General features: G+C 36.9%; 1 protein-coding gene across 1 annotated transcript; it reads left to right on the top strand.

The window, feature by feature from the left end:
- The first annotated feature begins 1779 nt into the window (after positions 1-1779).
- Positions 1780-15243, top strand: c1qtnf4 (C1q and TNF related 4). Its single transcript, XM_058381445.1, has 2 exons — positions 1780-1936; positions 12298-15243. The coding sequence occupies exons 1-2, from the start codon at positions 1906-1908 to the stop codon at positions 13416-13418; spliced, it is 1152 nt and encodes a 383-aa protein (XP_058237428.1). The 5' UTR covers positions 1780-1905; the 3' UTR covers positions 13419-15243.
- Positions 15244-16071: the final 828 nt, after the last annotated feature.

Below are 16071 nucleotides of genomic sequence, written 5' to 3'. Positions count from 1 at the left end.
AAGATTAAAGCAGCTCAATAAAAAAGCCTTCTGAATCCCTAAGAACAGAGATTTATTGGAATAGCATCCCATTTCACTCTGTCACTGATTCGCAGACTGTGGCTGGGGACATTCAGTGTGAGGGAGATTTGACGGATTATGTGTCACACAGAACATGCATGTTACTGGAGGCCGAGAAGCAATGAGATGCATACAGACAGCAAGAGCTGTCACCATGAGATCTGTTGATGAAGGTCATATAAATTCTGATTTATTTAACAGCAATTCTCTCACAGGATGTCAGAACAGAACATTAATGATCTGCTGAGCCATTGATTTCAGCATCATTTTCCAAAATGCTATACATTTTATACTGACCAAAATAGGCAGACTCTCAAACATCTGAGATCTGGACCAAATGAGATTCAAATTCAAAGAAGATTTTACTGTATGTTTACTTAATCTACACAAGCTAAAATACACCAGACTACAGTTAAGTGATTATGAATGTGAAAATTGACAATTTTTCTACTATGTACTTTATACTGTTTATCAATATAATATAATTTCCCTCACATCTGTCATTAAGCTTTACAATGGAAAATTCCAATAAATCACATCTTGGATATTTTTATTCTCTGGTAACCCAAAAGAATGTTAAACACTTTACATAAGGAACAGTGATTTTATATTCCGTAAGTAGAATATTGTGTGCTTATTGAGAGAAAAAACATACAGAGAGAGAGAGAGAGAGAGAGAGAGATCATACAGTAAATGATGGATATTAGTATAATGTTAGACAGCTGAAACTGTGAATTGAAGTGCACTTATCTATCTTGCCTCTTTAACATCGTTCTCCTCAGGGGTTGGTAATGACAAGATAGTGTGAAGAGGTATAATGCAGTCATTTTTCTTGTGATAAAAAATAAACCAATTGTGCTTGACAGACAATGTTTACATCTGACCATTTCATGCCTCAGTATTATACCCAGATGAAGACAGATCAGAATACAAATGAAAGAGTAAATGCGCTGAACGTGTGTTTGCAACCTACAGTCCAGTTCACTTCAGGAGGAATTTTAGGCACAGAGTGAATGCATCTGTCAACCAAAACCCATACCAATAGATGACACACCTCTTCTGTAATTGCTGAAGTTTAATAATGCCACCAAGACACTATTTTTTTGATGCATTCATGATTTCATGAAGCAGGCAAAACTAAGGGAACAACACTGGAAATTGGTGTTTGAACGTAACAAACTGGTTTGCATATTAAAGGGAATACTACCAGATTTTAGTCCAACTGGAGATACATTAGGCTATATGTGTAAATGCTATGATGCATGAAATGGAAAGGTGTAATTGAGGTTAAGGTTTCCTCTATTCCTAAAACAAATGTAAATATGTTGAGAGATATCACATGAATCAGTTTATAAAATATAAAAAGTACTGTCACATTAAATACATATACACATCTATGTTTTTCTGCTAATGCTGAATATCAGTTTTCAAAATGTAAATATTAACCTCAAAACTGTTCCTGATCATTCCTGCTCATCTTAATCTATAAATTCTCTCCACATGTATACCCATCTGCTTAAGAAAAGATGAAGTGAATCTTAACATGTGCCTCTTTATATGTACACATTCTCCCCCTGTTGTCACCCCAGATGGTCATTTCTTTTGTTCGTCCTCTCCAGAGTCCCCCGAACTCCTCGTAGCCCCCGATTTCTCTTAGATCCTCCAATGAATGTATGACTCTCACTGCTTATGTGTGTGTGTGTGTGTGTGTATGTGTGTGTGAGTGTGTGCTATGCCTGCAGTTTGCCAGACATCAGCAGCAGGTTGAGAACAAACACGCAGAGAAGGGAAGAGAGAGAAGGAGAGAAAGAGAAAGACAACACACAATACGACTAACAGAACTTTATGCAAACCTCCTTCTATCTACAAGTCAGTGGTAAGCAAAAATCAAAGAATATAATCTCTCTATCTATGCATCTGTGAATCTGTCTCTTCATGTATTTGTGAATCTATGTATCTGTATTTCTCAGATCTGATGCGATGTCGATCACAGCATTGTATGCATTTTTTATTGTCTACATAAATTTGCAATCAAAGCAATTATCTGTTAATGTATTCCCTTTAGCATGTTTAATTCAACCTGTGAAGCTGATTAGAATCTCAAACAGCTATACGATGACAGGTTATCTGTAGACCTGTTTATATCTCTGCATGCTATGTGATCTCCACTGCTTCTTTATCTCAACATCTCTCTCCTTTTCTCACACTATCTCTCATGTGTAGTACTTAGTTGCCTATATTAAGTACTGGATTGAAAACCAGATTGAAGCAAAAGGTGAACCTGAGCTTTGTGAAGAATGGGATTTGAACATACACACACCATGTGTAGGGGTGATTTTAACAAAAGCAAAACACTCTGATGTGTTCTGTCCCACAGGCAAGACAATAAAATAGATCTAAACACCACAAAGAAGCCTGCTTAGCTCACAGGTGTGTTTGTCTGTGTGTGTGTGTGTGTGTGTGCACATAAGAGTGTGTGTGCGCACGAAAGATGAGACAGTGTGAGACTGCCAGCTCTCAAAGGACTGATGCTATTTTTAAACAGCAGATAAAAACGAGGAATTTCTTTTCACTCGTGCCTTTATTTTGTGTTACATCTTTTATAGAGAAATTGTTTTTTTGCATAATAATCACATTACGCCTGTGCTTAGTATATATTGATCTAAATGAGGAGCTTGAGGCAGTGACAAGAGCTATATCTGATTCTATTACTATTCTGCTTTTTGTTTTCTTGATCTGTGATCCAACCCTGATACAGTATATATATATATATATATATATATATATATATATATATATATATATATATATATATATATATATATTCCATAATCCAGTGTATTAACTGCATTGTCCACTAAAGACAAGCAGCAGTTGTTAAGTATTACTTTCCAGTATTTAAGTAATTCAAAACAAAAGCAAATTAGTTATATACCAAATAATTTAAGTGGTCTTATGTTATCTTTAATTTCTCCTATGGGTTAACATTATGAGAAAAAATACAAATAATTAAATTAGTGAAGCAAATTTATTCTCATAAATTAGACCATTAGAAAGCATATTGCAGTGGAAAATTAATAGCTGATTTGAAAATGTGTGGTTGAGTGGGTCACTAAGTGACTGTGTGTGAATGATTTGTGTAATGACTCCATTTGTCTAGCTCAAACTCTCAGAGGACTCGCTGGTGACTTGATTATGTTGCAGTGGTCTTTTCTTTTCTTTCCTTTTTTTCTTATTAAATAAGGGCACATCCACTGCAGTTACCAATTTATATCTAAATAGTTGTTAATTAATGTTGGTAAGGCTAACATTGTTATCAAATATATCATCATATCATGTCATATCATCTCTCTCTCTCTCTCTCTCTCTCTCTCTCTCATGCACACACACACATGCACACACACACACACAACATATTATTTCTGAATGGTGCTCAGTAGTACTGCAATTAGTGCTGTATTAATTCATGGTGACTTAAGGTGGACTTAACTGGTTAGATATCATTTGATGAACTGTTTATAAAACCAATGTTTTCTTTGTTATCTTGAGCAGTTTCTCCCCCCACAAATAAGATTCCCTCTGGAAATGTATGGCTGTACTTGTTATACAAAGATGCAGGCTGGGAAGATGTTGTTTGACACCACAGTGCACTGGTTTTAATTAGTTTGCCTCATTGAGCCTATTATTTGTCATACCACAGATATATCAGTTTTGGATGTTAATTGGCTTGGCTTCTCAAGCTGCATGGATGGAGACACTAAGAATGACCTTAAGATATCTGACTGCTAAGTATTATAGTGACCAGTGAGAGCCAAGCCATGCTGTCTTTCTATTCTAATGAGAGTATACTTCATTTCATCAAATCATGTAACAATTTTAATGGCAATGAGAGTTATAATATTATGTTTTTTAAAAATTAGTGATTATTTAAAGCTACACCTTCTGATCTGTTCTGTGGACGTTAAGCAATTAATAATGAGTCCGATGTAAACAAGGACTAGTATCCCTTTTTGGATGGATGGATGAAACCGACTATAAAATCTACCCTCAACTGCACAAAGAGCTTTCTGTAGGTTTATCTCCAGACTGTGTAGAAAAAGTAACAGGTTGTGATTTTTAAAACAGTAATAGCAGAACCTTAACAGAGTTATATTTTCAACATCACTTTGACCACCATAATGGTGTAGCTGCAGTGTAGCAGCAGTTGTGTCCTGTCACAACGGGTCATTAAAGCTGTCACAGATGACAGATACCGCAACATCTACCCTGAATGACAGATTGCCTCAATCTACCACTTTGCACCACAGCTTGAAAAACCAACTAAAGTACAGCCAATTTCAGAATAAAAATTGAACACAGGAATGAACAACCACTTCATCTGAATATCTTCCAATTATTGTGTATGTTCCAAACCATTTCCTGTTCCTTATCATGTTTTCACCCTTGTCTAGCTTTTGACCAATGTTTTGATTTGCACAGCTGATCTCTGGTTATTCTAGATTTTGGACTTTTCCTGATCGTGGACTTTCTGTAATAAACTTTCTCACTCCTCATGAGTTTTCACTGTTACAACATTACAGCTCACTATGATAAAATGAGACCACCCTTAATTTGAACCCTGTGGCATGACACAGACATAACCACACACCTGTCATGCTGCTTGTCAAATGCTGTCATATATTAAACAATAGGTGATGCTAGTATGCTATTGCTCATGCTTTATGACAAGTGTCACAACACTGGTGATATAACATCCAACGCCACATCATGAAAATTACTCTAGAAATACATTTTCTACAATATTTTTAAATATTGTAAAAATTGACATGTCATGTATGATACAACACCCTCGTGTTAACATAAACTGCCCTGTAGCTTATATACTTTAATGATAATCAAAAACATTCACTGTGCAATTTTGTTTAGTTGCTTTTTAGTTTCTAAATTGAGATACCTGATATAACTTCAAGTAAGCAACCCGATATTTAATAATATTTACTGGAATACAAATTTTAACAATAAAACATTTTCAACTTATTGATTAGGAAAATTTAGCAAAACTAAAATTATTCCAGCTGGGTATTTTCACCACAAGGATTGTATGAGTTTTGAGCAGTGTTTAGACCAAAGAAGCTTATTATTAGCATTTTAGACACTGAGCAGCTTTTTGAAATGTGTGAGAAGAGGATTAGAGTGAGACAGATTAATATAGTACTCCAGCATGATCAATGAGAAACAGGTTTTGATGACACCCCTACTATAAAACAGTCCTTTTTTTAATTACCATAATTATAATTATTTTTTAAATTATCATAATTCTATTTATATACCACTCAGCCCTAATAGTTAGAGCTTTATGTAAATAACCTTCATGGTTAATTCAGCATATACTTTCTGTGGAATTAAGAAACTTTTTTTATCTTTATTTTACAAAATCAGCACAAAGTGTGTAGAACTGCTGTCACTGCTCTTTGCTTTTGGATTTCTTTTGCATTCTCTGGGCTTCTCCCAACTCAAAAACATGGCAGTAGCTGAATCGGGAAACACTAAATTGTGCCTAGGTGTAAATAAGTGCATGAACGTGTATGAATGGAGCTGTGCTACACTATATGGCATAAAGTTTCTGAACACCTGACAATTACACCCATATGTCCTTCTTGCAAACTGTTGCTACAAAGTTGGAAGTTTTGAGTACTGTAGCATGCAAGAGGCCTAAACCTGTTCCAGCATAACAATGCCCCTCTGCACAAAGCCAGCTCCATGAAGTCATGGTTAATTCCAATCTTCAGTTGTCCTATTGTCCAGTTTTATGAGCCTGTGCACACTGTAGCCTTAGATTGCTGTTCTTGCCTGACAGCAGTGTCCACAATGTGACATTATCTACTGTTGTAGCCCATCCACCTAAAGGTTCATAAGTTCACTATGGCTGTAAAGAGTACCTATTTGAGTTACAGAACACTACCTATGAGCTAAATCCAGTCTGGCCAGTTTCCTCTCTCATCACCAAGATGTTTCTGCTTGCAGACTTGGTGCTCATTGGATGTTTTTGCCAAATATAGTGGATAGAGATTTGAGCCACCATCCAAACAATAACAGAGAGCCAGCAAATGGCTAAAAATGTACAACTGTTCCATATTTTCAGATTATTCGGACAAAGTACAAACCATCCTTTGTGATTCTCCCAGTTTAATTCACAGGACTAGTTTTCTGCCCAGTGTCTTGTTCCATTCTCAGAGCCAACATCAGTCACTCATCCTTTCCCTGTTTTAGTTTCAACCAATGATATGTCCCTAGAGTCCATCATCAATACTGAGTTTATATTGATTTAGGCTCTCATAGCAGATAAGTCCTTCTCTTACAGTGAGGTATCCTGAAGAGTACTCAGAGCTTCTCAAATCTTTACAGTATGTTTACATTTATGGCATTTGAGAGATGCCCTTATCCTTACATTTATCTCATCTATACAAATAACATGTGATTGAGGCTTAAGGGCCTTGCTCAAGGGCCCAGCAGTGTCAGCTTGGTGGTCCTGGGATTCAAACTCAAAACCTTCCAATCAGTAGTCCAAAATCCAAACCACAGGGCTTTCCTTTTACTTCTCTTTAAGAGAAGTCAGATACAGAACAGAGATTTAAGAACAGAGAATTTTTTGGACAGTTTAAATGATTACTGACAGTTTATGTGGTACTGTGTAGAGAAAAAGAGCATAATGTTAGTCCCTGATGGAGGACTCCAAAAGTTGTTGTGTTTCTTGGCAACAGGGAAGATGCAACAGCACAGCAGTGTTGATTTGAAACCATTAGGCATCCATCAGCAGATAAATCAAACAGTGTTAGCAGATATATCACCTTACATCATCTGCAGATTTATTTCCCTACTGCTTATCAGGAAATAATAAACAAACAGGCTGCCTTCATGTAGAGGGCAAGCTTGCCAGGGTTCATCGAGTAATTGGAAGAACACATTCAAATTATAGAGCAACACAAAAATGAAAATGTGTTCTTGAATCAGAAAATGGCATAAGCACAGCTATCTCTCTCTCTCATACCATGGGCTGTTCATGTACTTTAATAATATTCTGTGAAATGAAAAGCCTTAGGATGAAAAAAAATCCATATCTTATATTTGGCCTATACTTTACATCACCATGCAACCTACAACACAAAATGGTTGGTTCCTCTAGAGGAGAGCTTATGGGATCTGTGTAGAACTTTACATCAAAGAGTTTCCTTTTAGAAACGGTTCAAAATCGAAACCTTTTTACATTTGGGACTTTTGACCATACAAAGGCCATTAAGGAACCTTTGTGTGTGTGTGTGTGTGCTTTTTTTTTTTTTTTGCAGTGTTTGCATATTTCTTAGCAAATATGTAATGTGGCAAAATGTAGCCCACATGTGAACTACATTCACAACATCAGCACAACAATTAAAAATTGGGGACAAAGTAATTCAGATTTTTTTTTTAGAATTTTTGAATTTTTAGAATGTTTGAAGGATTTCCCTTTGAGGCAGTGAAAGAGCTGAGAAGTGAGTGGTTTGTCAGTAAAATTGAGCCGGAAAAACTTCATAGTTAATCAAATAATACTGAGCTTTGCTAGCAAGGTGCACAAACCCACATATTTAAAACCAGTGGCAGCTTTTTAATTTTAAATATTTTTGCTATTTGAAAGATATAAACTGATGTTCCATTATGGGGAAACATGCTCACTGCCCCATTTACCTCTTTGGATTTAATATTATACCTGGTGGTATAAAAAGTGCTACTATGTATTGGGGATGGAATCATGCTGCCCCAAGCAAGCTGATTGTTTTAAAGAAAACAATCAGAATTAAATCTAATACATGTGTGCATATGATGTACATAATTATTTCTTTTATAACATATATTGCCAAGATTGGGAGACTTATGGAGTGGATAATGTGAATGTTTTGGAATGTGTGTGCACCACGGCAAAAAATTTGTTTGGGCTGCTTTCAGGCCTATGTTTGGTTTTGATATGTAGTTGGACTGGAACTTTTGTTGAAATCTGGCAGACCTGGTTAATAACATTAGCTCTTCTGTGTGCACCTTCCACACATATCACACATGCTATATTGAACACACTTAAACAAAGCTATGTCTAAAATTCTACAAACCGTCTGAATGTTGTCGATTCTTAAATGCCTGTTATGGGGTTACTCTAAAAATTCAAACATGATTGTCTCTTTACTTAATATTGTTTGAGACTAGTTATTAGTCATTAATAATTTTGTTCTCACCCACCAAAATTGATGACCCCTAAACTGTTGCTGGTTAAAACAGGACAGTGATACCACAACAGGAAATAAAAGCCTAATGTCTGTGGAAAAGAATAACACTAAACTATCAGAGTGAGTCAAAAGGACAAAGCCAATAGCCCTTTGTGCCAGTGATGGCATTTTGATGAATAGACACTCTGTTATGCGTTTCATGTGTCTACAGAAGTCTCAGATAACACAGCATTAGCAGAAAGCAGGGAGTAAACAAATTCAAAATCTAATTAGCTGTCGAGATTCTTTAAAAATGCAATACACATCAGTGCATTTTAAAGATATATGATATTGCTTTTGTACCTCAAATAAAACTGTTATGTGTGTAATAATAATATGCCTTAGAGTTAGAATTTGAGTTAATGCTGAAAGTATAAGCATTTGTTTAAAAAAAAAAGAATTGGCAGGCAAAGATCCTACAGCATATAGTAGGAGTGCACAGTTTTACTTAAATAATAGATCCTACTGACTTTATTTAACTTGATATTGCAGTTGAAGCAAAGGTTGTGTTATGCATCTCTTTACCCTAACATAATAAATAGCAGAACTGCCCTTACTGATCACAACCTTGTGCCTAGTCTCTGTTAAAGACCCTGATTCTATCCCTGTCTTTGGCCATGATCCAGTTCTGGTTTCTTTCTATTTGTGGACACTTAACAAATTAAAGGAAAATCCTGAACAAATGAGTGGACATATCAAGTGCAGTTGATTTTAGACATTGTATAATTAAACAATTAACATCCTACCATGTTCTTTAACATGTATAAAAAGTCTAAGCTGACCTTGATTTTTGAACGTGAAGATGGCAAGAGGAAAACATCTAAGTGACTGTAACAGAGGGTTAATTATTGAGGCAGGAGCTTCAATTACTATTCAGCTGGCTGTGCTTCTGTTGGAACAATGTGTGATATCGGCATTTAGATCAGTGTGAAAGGCATCAGTAAATAAGGCTGGAAATTGTGCTCGATAGCACAACTTTAATGATGTGATATGTAAGGAGAAACAGAAGAGCTGTTCTTTAGGTGAGATTAAATTTCAATGCAGTATGTAATCAGCCATCAGCTAGAGCAGTACGTCAGTAACCATACAGAGAGGGATGTAATAGTAGTGTTGCAATACTTATAAACACCTCGTTACAAAGAGAGTTACAATTACAAAATTTCAGAGTTCAGTGGTGCAAAACCACTGCACTACAGAGATATGAAAAAGATTATGTGGTCAGATTTGTCCTATTTGTTTTTGTCCTACTATATTCTTGAAAAAGAGAGAGCTTGTGTGCATCTGGAACAGTCTTGAGCAATAGGGGCTTTTGACTATCGTGCAGTGCTGTCAGTACAGAGACCTTTTGTAAACCTCCATCCATCCCCCACAAGACTACACACACACACACACACACACACACACAAACAAACAAACACATTATTTTCTGTAAGGAAATGTACATTGTACAGTATTCTGTGCATACATGACTCAGTTTCTTCAAACTGTATGCTCAATTGCCTGAACCAAAATACACGTTTTAAATTACTTTGAAATAACTGCTTTTTGCCAGGTACAGAGCTATTTCAGCCTCAGTTGATTTTTCTTTCTCATCAAAAACCAGCTCAGGTGGAAATGGTTCTCTTTTTTCCTCTGCCACTGTTTCATTGCCTGTATGTCCTCTTCAATATCTCATTTAATTCACTATATTGTGTTTCAGTGAAGCCCGGGAAAATGAATCCATGTTACCTAAAAAAGGGGGGGCTTTTATTCAGCAGACAGAGCATTTCACAGCATGAAGTTTTCAGCAGTCCACATGTGTCGTTGTGAACGTCGGGAGCTGACTCACATACGTGAGATGTGTTTGTTTTTGTAGATGTAAGCAATGCTGTTACATTTACATTTACAGTAATGTTTTTATGAAAACCTTTTTCAGCATTTGAGTTGTTTGTCAGCTTGAACAGTGATTTGTATGATAGTATGTTTGCCTATCAGCTGGATGTATGAGGCAATGTGACTGGGATGGACAAATGCGCTGGTGCTTGTTGTGATGTATTGTAGTCGAGTGTCAGCTATCAGGATGAATAGAAATGCCTCTTTTTTTTAAAGTATAGATAGAGCAGGCACAATTACATTGTACTTACTGTGTCTGTCAATGCATTATTTTGTTTAGAGGTAGAATATGATTTCATGAAACTGAACTGTAGGTAGAAAAAGTAGAATATATACCCGTCAAAATATTGTAAACCTTGACCAGAAAAACTAAACTTGTGGTAGAAAGAGGAATACACTATACTATGGAGAAAAGTATGCGGACGCCTAACAATCACACCTTCCCAGATTTAGTCTCCATTTGCTGTTAATAATTATATTAACCTGGGCAGGATTTCCACTAGAATTCAGGACATGGCTGTGGGGATTTTTCAGCCACAACAGCATTAATGAGATTGAACTGATGTTGGGTAAAGAAGCCAGGGGTGCATTCACTGTTTCACTTTATCCCAAAGGTTCAGTGGGGTCAAGGTCAGGGCTTTGTGCAGGACACTCGAGTTCTTCACTTCGGTTATGACAAACCTTGTCTCATTTTGTGCACATGGGCATTGCCATGCTGAAACAGGTTTGGGCCACTTAATTCCAGTGAAAGGAAATACAACGACAATCCTATACAATCCAACATTATGGTAACAGTTTGGGCAAAGTCTACATATGGGTGTGATATGTATATACATTTGGCCATATAGAAAACAAACAGCAATGAATCAGATTTGCACATACATTTAACATATCAGTTAGCCTTATTTAAAAACACAGAAACCATATCATTATTATGCCATACTCCATTTCCCCTTACTTTTCTTGAATCTCAGGAGATCTCATTATGAGAATCTGATCTGCATTATTATTCATAATATTTTGCGCATGCTTTCAGCTTCTGTACAGGCAGGAAGCAGTTTGTAGTGTTGTTTCATGGCTGACTGAAGCTGTTGCAATTCTAAATGATCCTCTGATTAGAAGAGACTCAGGTGAACAGAGACACTATTATCTAAGTAAAAATAATTTAAAAATATTGTTCTCTTAAAAAAAACGATTACACAACTGAGATAGCACACATTATGCAATGGCGTTGAGTCAGCTTCTGCTACCCTTTATTACTCTGATCCAGCATGTATCTCATTAAACTCCCTTCTGCAGGCGAGGGAAGGAGGCTGAGCCTGTTATTAGAGTTCTTGTAGTACAACAGTCACCAAAGGCGGTAATATATACTGTGTTTTAAATTTTACCCCCTGCTGGCACTTCGCATCTATAATATCTATTATTAACGACGATACAAACACACAGTCTAGTTGCAAGTCCTTGGTATATAATGTAAAATCTTTATGTTTGCTTGTATGAAATTCAGTTTATTATAAATAAAGATCAAATAAAGTATCAATAATCAATAATAATTAAAAACAGATATTCACTTGTTTGTTCAGCATTGTTCAGATTCCTGTAATGTTGGAACTCATTTTAACTAATAAAATCCTTTCTTCATAATACTGAGATTGTTTTCCATTCACTAAAAACAGAAAAAAGATTGTATAATGCATGATTGTTGCACTTTATATGGTCACTTTTGAAGCTAAATGACAAATTATCCAATTATGCCAGCATAACAATCCTCTTGCGCCTGACAGTTGAGGCTGATTTTAAAATATTGAGCCATAAAGATTCTTCAAAAGGATCAAGGCAGATAAAAAAGACAGATGGTCTGGTGTGTATATCTACACTGAGAACAGTGTTCCTGGATTCACAGCAAGCCTGGTCAGGATAAGTGGTTATTAAATAAATGAAACATCATTTGCTTCATCAATAATCTTCTGAATTCCATTCAAGTAAAAGTGTAATTCAAGTGTAATTAAAACATTCATTTCATATTGTTTAAAATTCCTGTATCTGATTCTGAAATGTTTCTCTTCTTTCCCAACAGGAGTGATGCTGCCAGCTGCCAGGTCACTGCTGTTATGTGCTTTGTGTCATGGGGTGGCTGTGTGGGCTTTTGCACGCATGCCCGATGCGGTGGAGCTGCGATCAGCATTTTCTGTTGCTCGCACTACTAGTATGGAGGGTGGGCCAAAGATGGTTATCACCTTTGACAAGATCTATGTAAATATCGGTGGTGACTTTGAACCAAAAACAGGCTTATTTCGCTGCCGGATCCCTGGAGCATACTACTTCTCCTTCACTGTGGGGAAGTTCCCACACCGGGACCTGTCTGTGATGCTGATGAAGAACCGGAATGAGGTACAGGCAATCATATATGATGACAACGGGGGTGAGGAACGCAAGGTCCAGAGTCAAAGTGCCATGCTGCAACTCGACTTTGGTGACACTGTCTGGCTACGTCTCCATGGTGACCCACGTTATGCAATCTATAGCAACACAGGGCACTACACAACATTCAGTGGATACCTGATTTACCCAGATATATATACATTCCAAGAACACAAAGAACAGACCAGTGATGACCAAGCAACAATATTCAGCCACCATACACCACAGCAAGTGGACACAGAGGGGACTGTGAGTGAAGAAAAGAAAGAAGACGAGATCAATGAAGAGAGAAGGGATGTTGAGGAGGAGGAGGATCAGAGGTCTGCTTTCTCTGTTGGTCGCACCCAGAGCATTCTTGGCATAGATAAAGGCTATCCTGAGCACAAGCCAATAGCATTCGACACTGAATTTGTCAACATTGGCAATGACTTTAACATGAGTTCAGGTGTATTCATATGCCGTGTACCTGGAGCCTACTACTTTTCATTTAATGCTGGTAAGCTGCCGCACAAGACCCTTTCTGTGAAGCTGATGAAGAATCACTTGGAGGTCCAGGCTATGATATATGATGACAGTGATACTGAAAAGGCTTTACAGAGTCAAAGCCTGATGCTGCAACTGCAAAAGGGAGATACAGTGTGGCTCTATAGTCACCAAAGGGAAGGATTCGGTGCATACAGTAATCACGCAAAGTACATCACCTTCACTGGATTTCTGGTGTACCCAGAAGTCCCCCACAGCCACCTTCAGCAACGAAAGCAGGGAAGGGGGGCTTAAGTAGAACCAAGGCACAGATCTCTGTCTCTATCTGTGATCAGAGGTCAGACTGACAACGGGTTTGTCTGCATGTGGACTGCATCCAAATAAATTATTTCACTCTGTCGGCTCTTGTGAACTCATGCAGGGAAACCTGAAGTTGTGATCTTTTGGTCCTGTTTTGTTCTCTTTGGACTGTGAATGTTTGCAGTTTCTCCTGCTTTGTCATTTTTGTGGAGAAACTATGTTATAAGCACAAAAGCTTAATTTAAACTATTACAAAATAAGTACTATATAAATTGTGGGCAAAAAGTTGTTACATGTAGTGTCACCAATCCCCAAAGAGATCTATGCACTGAAAATGCCTTGATTTTTCAGTAATGTCTGCTGAGCAAAAATTTTTAAAACTAGTGGCACTTCATTCAGTGTTCATAGCTGATAGCAAAACATCAAAACAAGTAACACATGACCAGTGTAGAGCCCTGGGGCTGTGTTCACAATAAGCTAAAAGAAGCTTACAATAGATATAAAGCAGGTTAAAAGTGACCAATTTTTTTTTTTATAATTGATGATTTTGCTCCTAATTTTAAAACTCCCGTTTTACACTAAAATTAATTCACAAATGTAGTTCTTACTGATAAGAGTTTCTGTAGCAGAAGCTATCCAGAGGTTTTACCTAAATTCTCTTTCCCCTGAACACACTACACTCCATTAAGTTGTTTGTTCAATCAATCAATCAATCAACTAATAGTACCTGTTTTATCCAGGTCTTAGTGAATCCTCAGCCTATCCTCAGCCTCAGCATAGCCAATCTGCATGTGGTTGGTAGAATTTACAGAATCTTCACCTTGCATCCAAACTCATTAATCTAAAATCAGGATCAAACCAGGGACACTGGAAAGGTGATTGTTACAATGCTACCTGCTGCACCACCACACGTTTTGGTTGTTTTTGTTTGGTTTGTTTGTTAATTGTTGATGCAATAAGCAATTCGAATTGCATTTCATTTCTTGGTTCTTCATGCAGCCCTCTGCTGTATATCCTATAGTAACAAGGTCACTCCCACTTTTACAGCTTGATTCCATATTTAACTCAGATTTTCTTGAATATTTAAAAAAAAAAAAATTTTGTGAACACAGCCTCTTATCCAATTAAGATTGTTAGTAAAAATAGTGATCAACAATGCAAAAGTATGAGAAAAGTGGGAAAATTGCATGTAACTTTAGTTCACTCATGAAAAATATTGTTCACAGTCCTTGTTTTGCATGTGGAATATTTACTTCTATGACACACTTCTTTGGAGTCTTGCTGGTGTTTCCCTTGCACATAGTGTGTACACATTTTTAAGCAACTTAGGTGTTATTGCTGGGATCACCACCTCGCTGTGAACATTGTATACATTTTGCTAGTAATAATCTGCCCAACAATACATTCCTTATCACTATTGAAAATGAAGTTCTTTTGAAACCATATTTCACAAGTTTTGCTTGACTTACTAGTGCATGCTATTGAGAACTTGTTAAAATAATTAAAAAAGCACACACGCCACATGTGCACAATTCCACACCGGGCATCTACTTAACTTGTCTGATTTCTTTCTATTTATATTCTCGTAAATGTTCACAGTTTTATTTCTGTGTGTGGTGTCATAGTGATTCACACTGTAATATGCGATCATTAATGAAAATGTTGTGATATATTGAGATTTACCCTAAATCTAGAGTCTTTGACTAGCAATTTTTGTTTGTGTGGTCTGAGCTGAGGCTCAGGAAGATGTATCTTTTCCAGTGTTCTGTGGATGTTTTTGTGATCTACACCAAAGTGAATAAAAACTGCCTGTAAACAATTTCATGTTTGAGATCCTTTACATTACATTTACATTATTTGGTACAAAATCATTAAATAGTAGATCACCAAGTGTACTTTTTGCATTACAGAGCCTCAAGGACATGGCCACTCAAGGAAATGGCCACTAAAGAAAACTAATCTAAATCTAAATGTAAATCAGAGTAAGTCTTGCTGAACAGAGCCATTCACTGGGTTGTTCCACATTACCTGCACTGTGTGTGGTAGCTCAGTGCTCAAATAGTTGGATTACTGATTGGAAGGTTTGGAGTTCAAATCCCAGGACCACCAAACTGTCACTGCTGGGCCCCTGTATGTTGCTCTGGATAAGGGCACCATAAATATCACATTTAACAGCAATCCTCCTTCTGTCACTGCAGGACTTTTATAGAATAGTATTTTTGTTTTCTTCTTTCCCTCTCACAAGCTCATATTCTGGTGTGTAGTTCTGTAATACTCGAGAGAATTGTAATAAAACTATCAAAAGGAAAACATATTTTCTTTATTAGTGGACACCTACCGCATTGCTACAGTGTGTAAAGCAATTTTACTCTTGTCTGTGGAGTCTAGAAAAAATGCTGAGTAGGCCTGGTTGACCTGCTCAAATTGACTCTGATAGAGGGTTCATTATTAAGGTACATAGACTGCTGCTCAGCTGGCAGTGTCTCAATAAGAACAGTGACAACAGACTAAAGTGACATCTACAGTTTGATCTATGGGACATTATGAAATAAGGTTAGAAATTATAGTGCAAAGCACATATTCACTGAGCCTGATGCTAATGCATTAGTGTAAGTGTTGTTCAGGTCACTGAGAATGTTAACACAGG

This window comes from Hemibagrus wyckioides, linkage group LG27 (genome assembly GCF_019097595.1).
Source record: "Hemibagrus wyckioides isolate EC202008001 linkage group LG27, SWU_Hwy_1.0, whole genome shotgun sequence".
NCBI lineage: Eukaryota > Metazoa > Chordata > Actinopteri > Siluriformes > Bagridae > Hemibagrus > Hemibagrus wyckioides.
The sequence above is the reverse complement of the archived record's forward strand: the minus strand, read 5'-3'. Positions and strand labels throughout refer to the sequence as shown.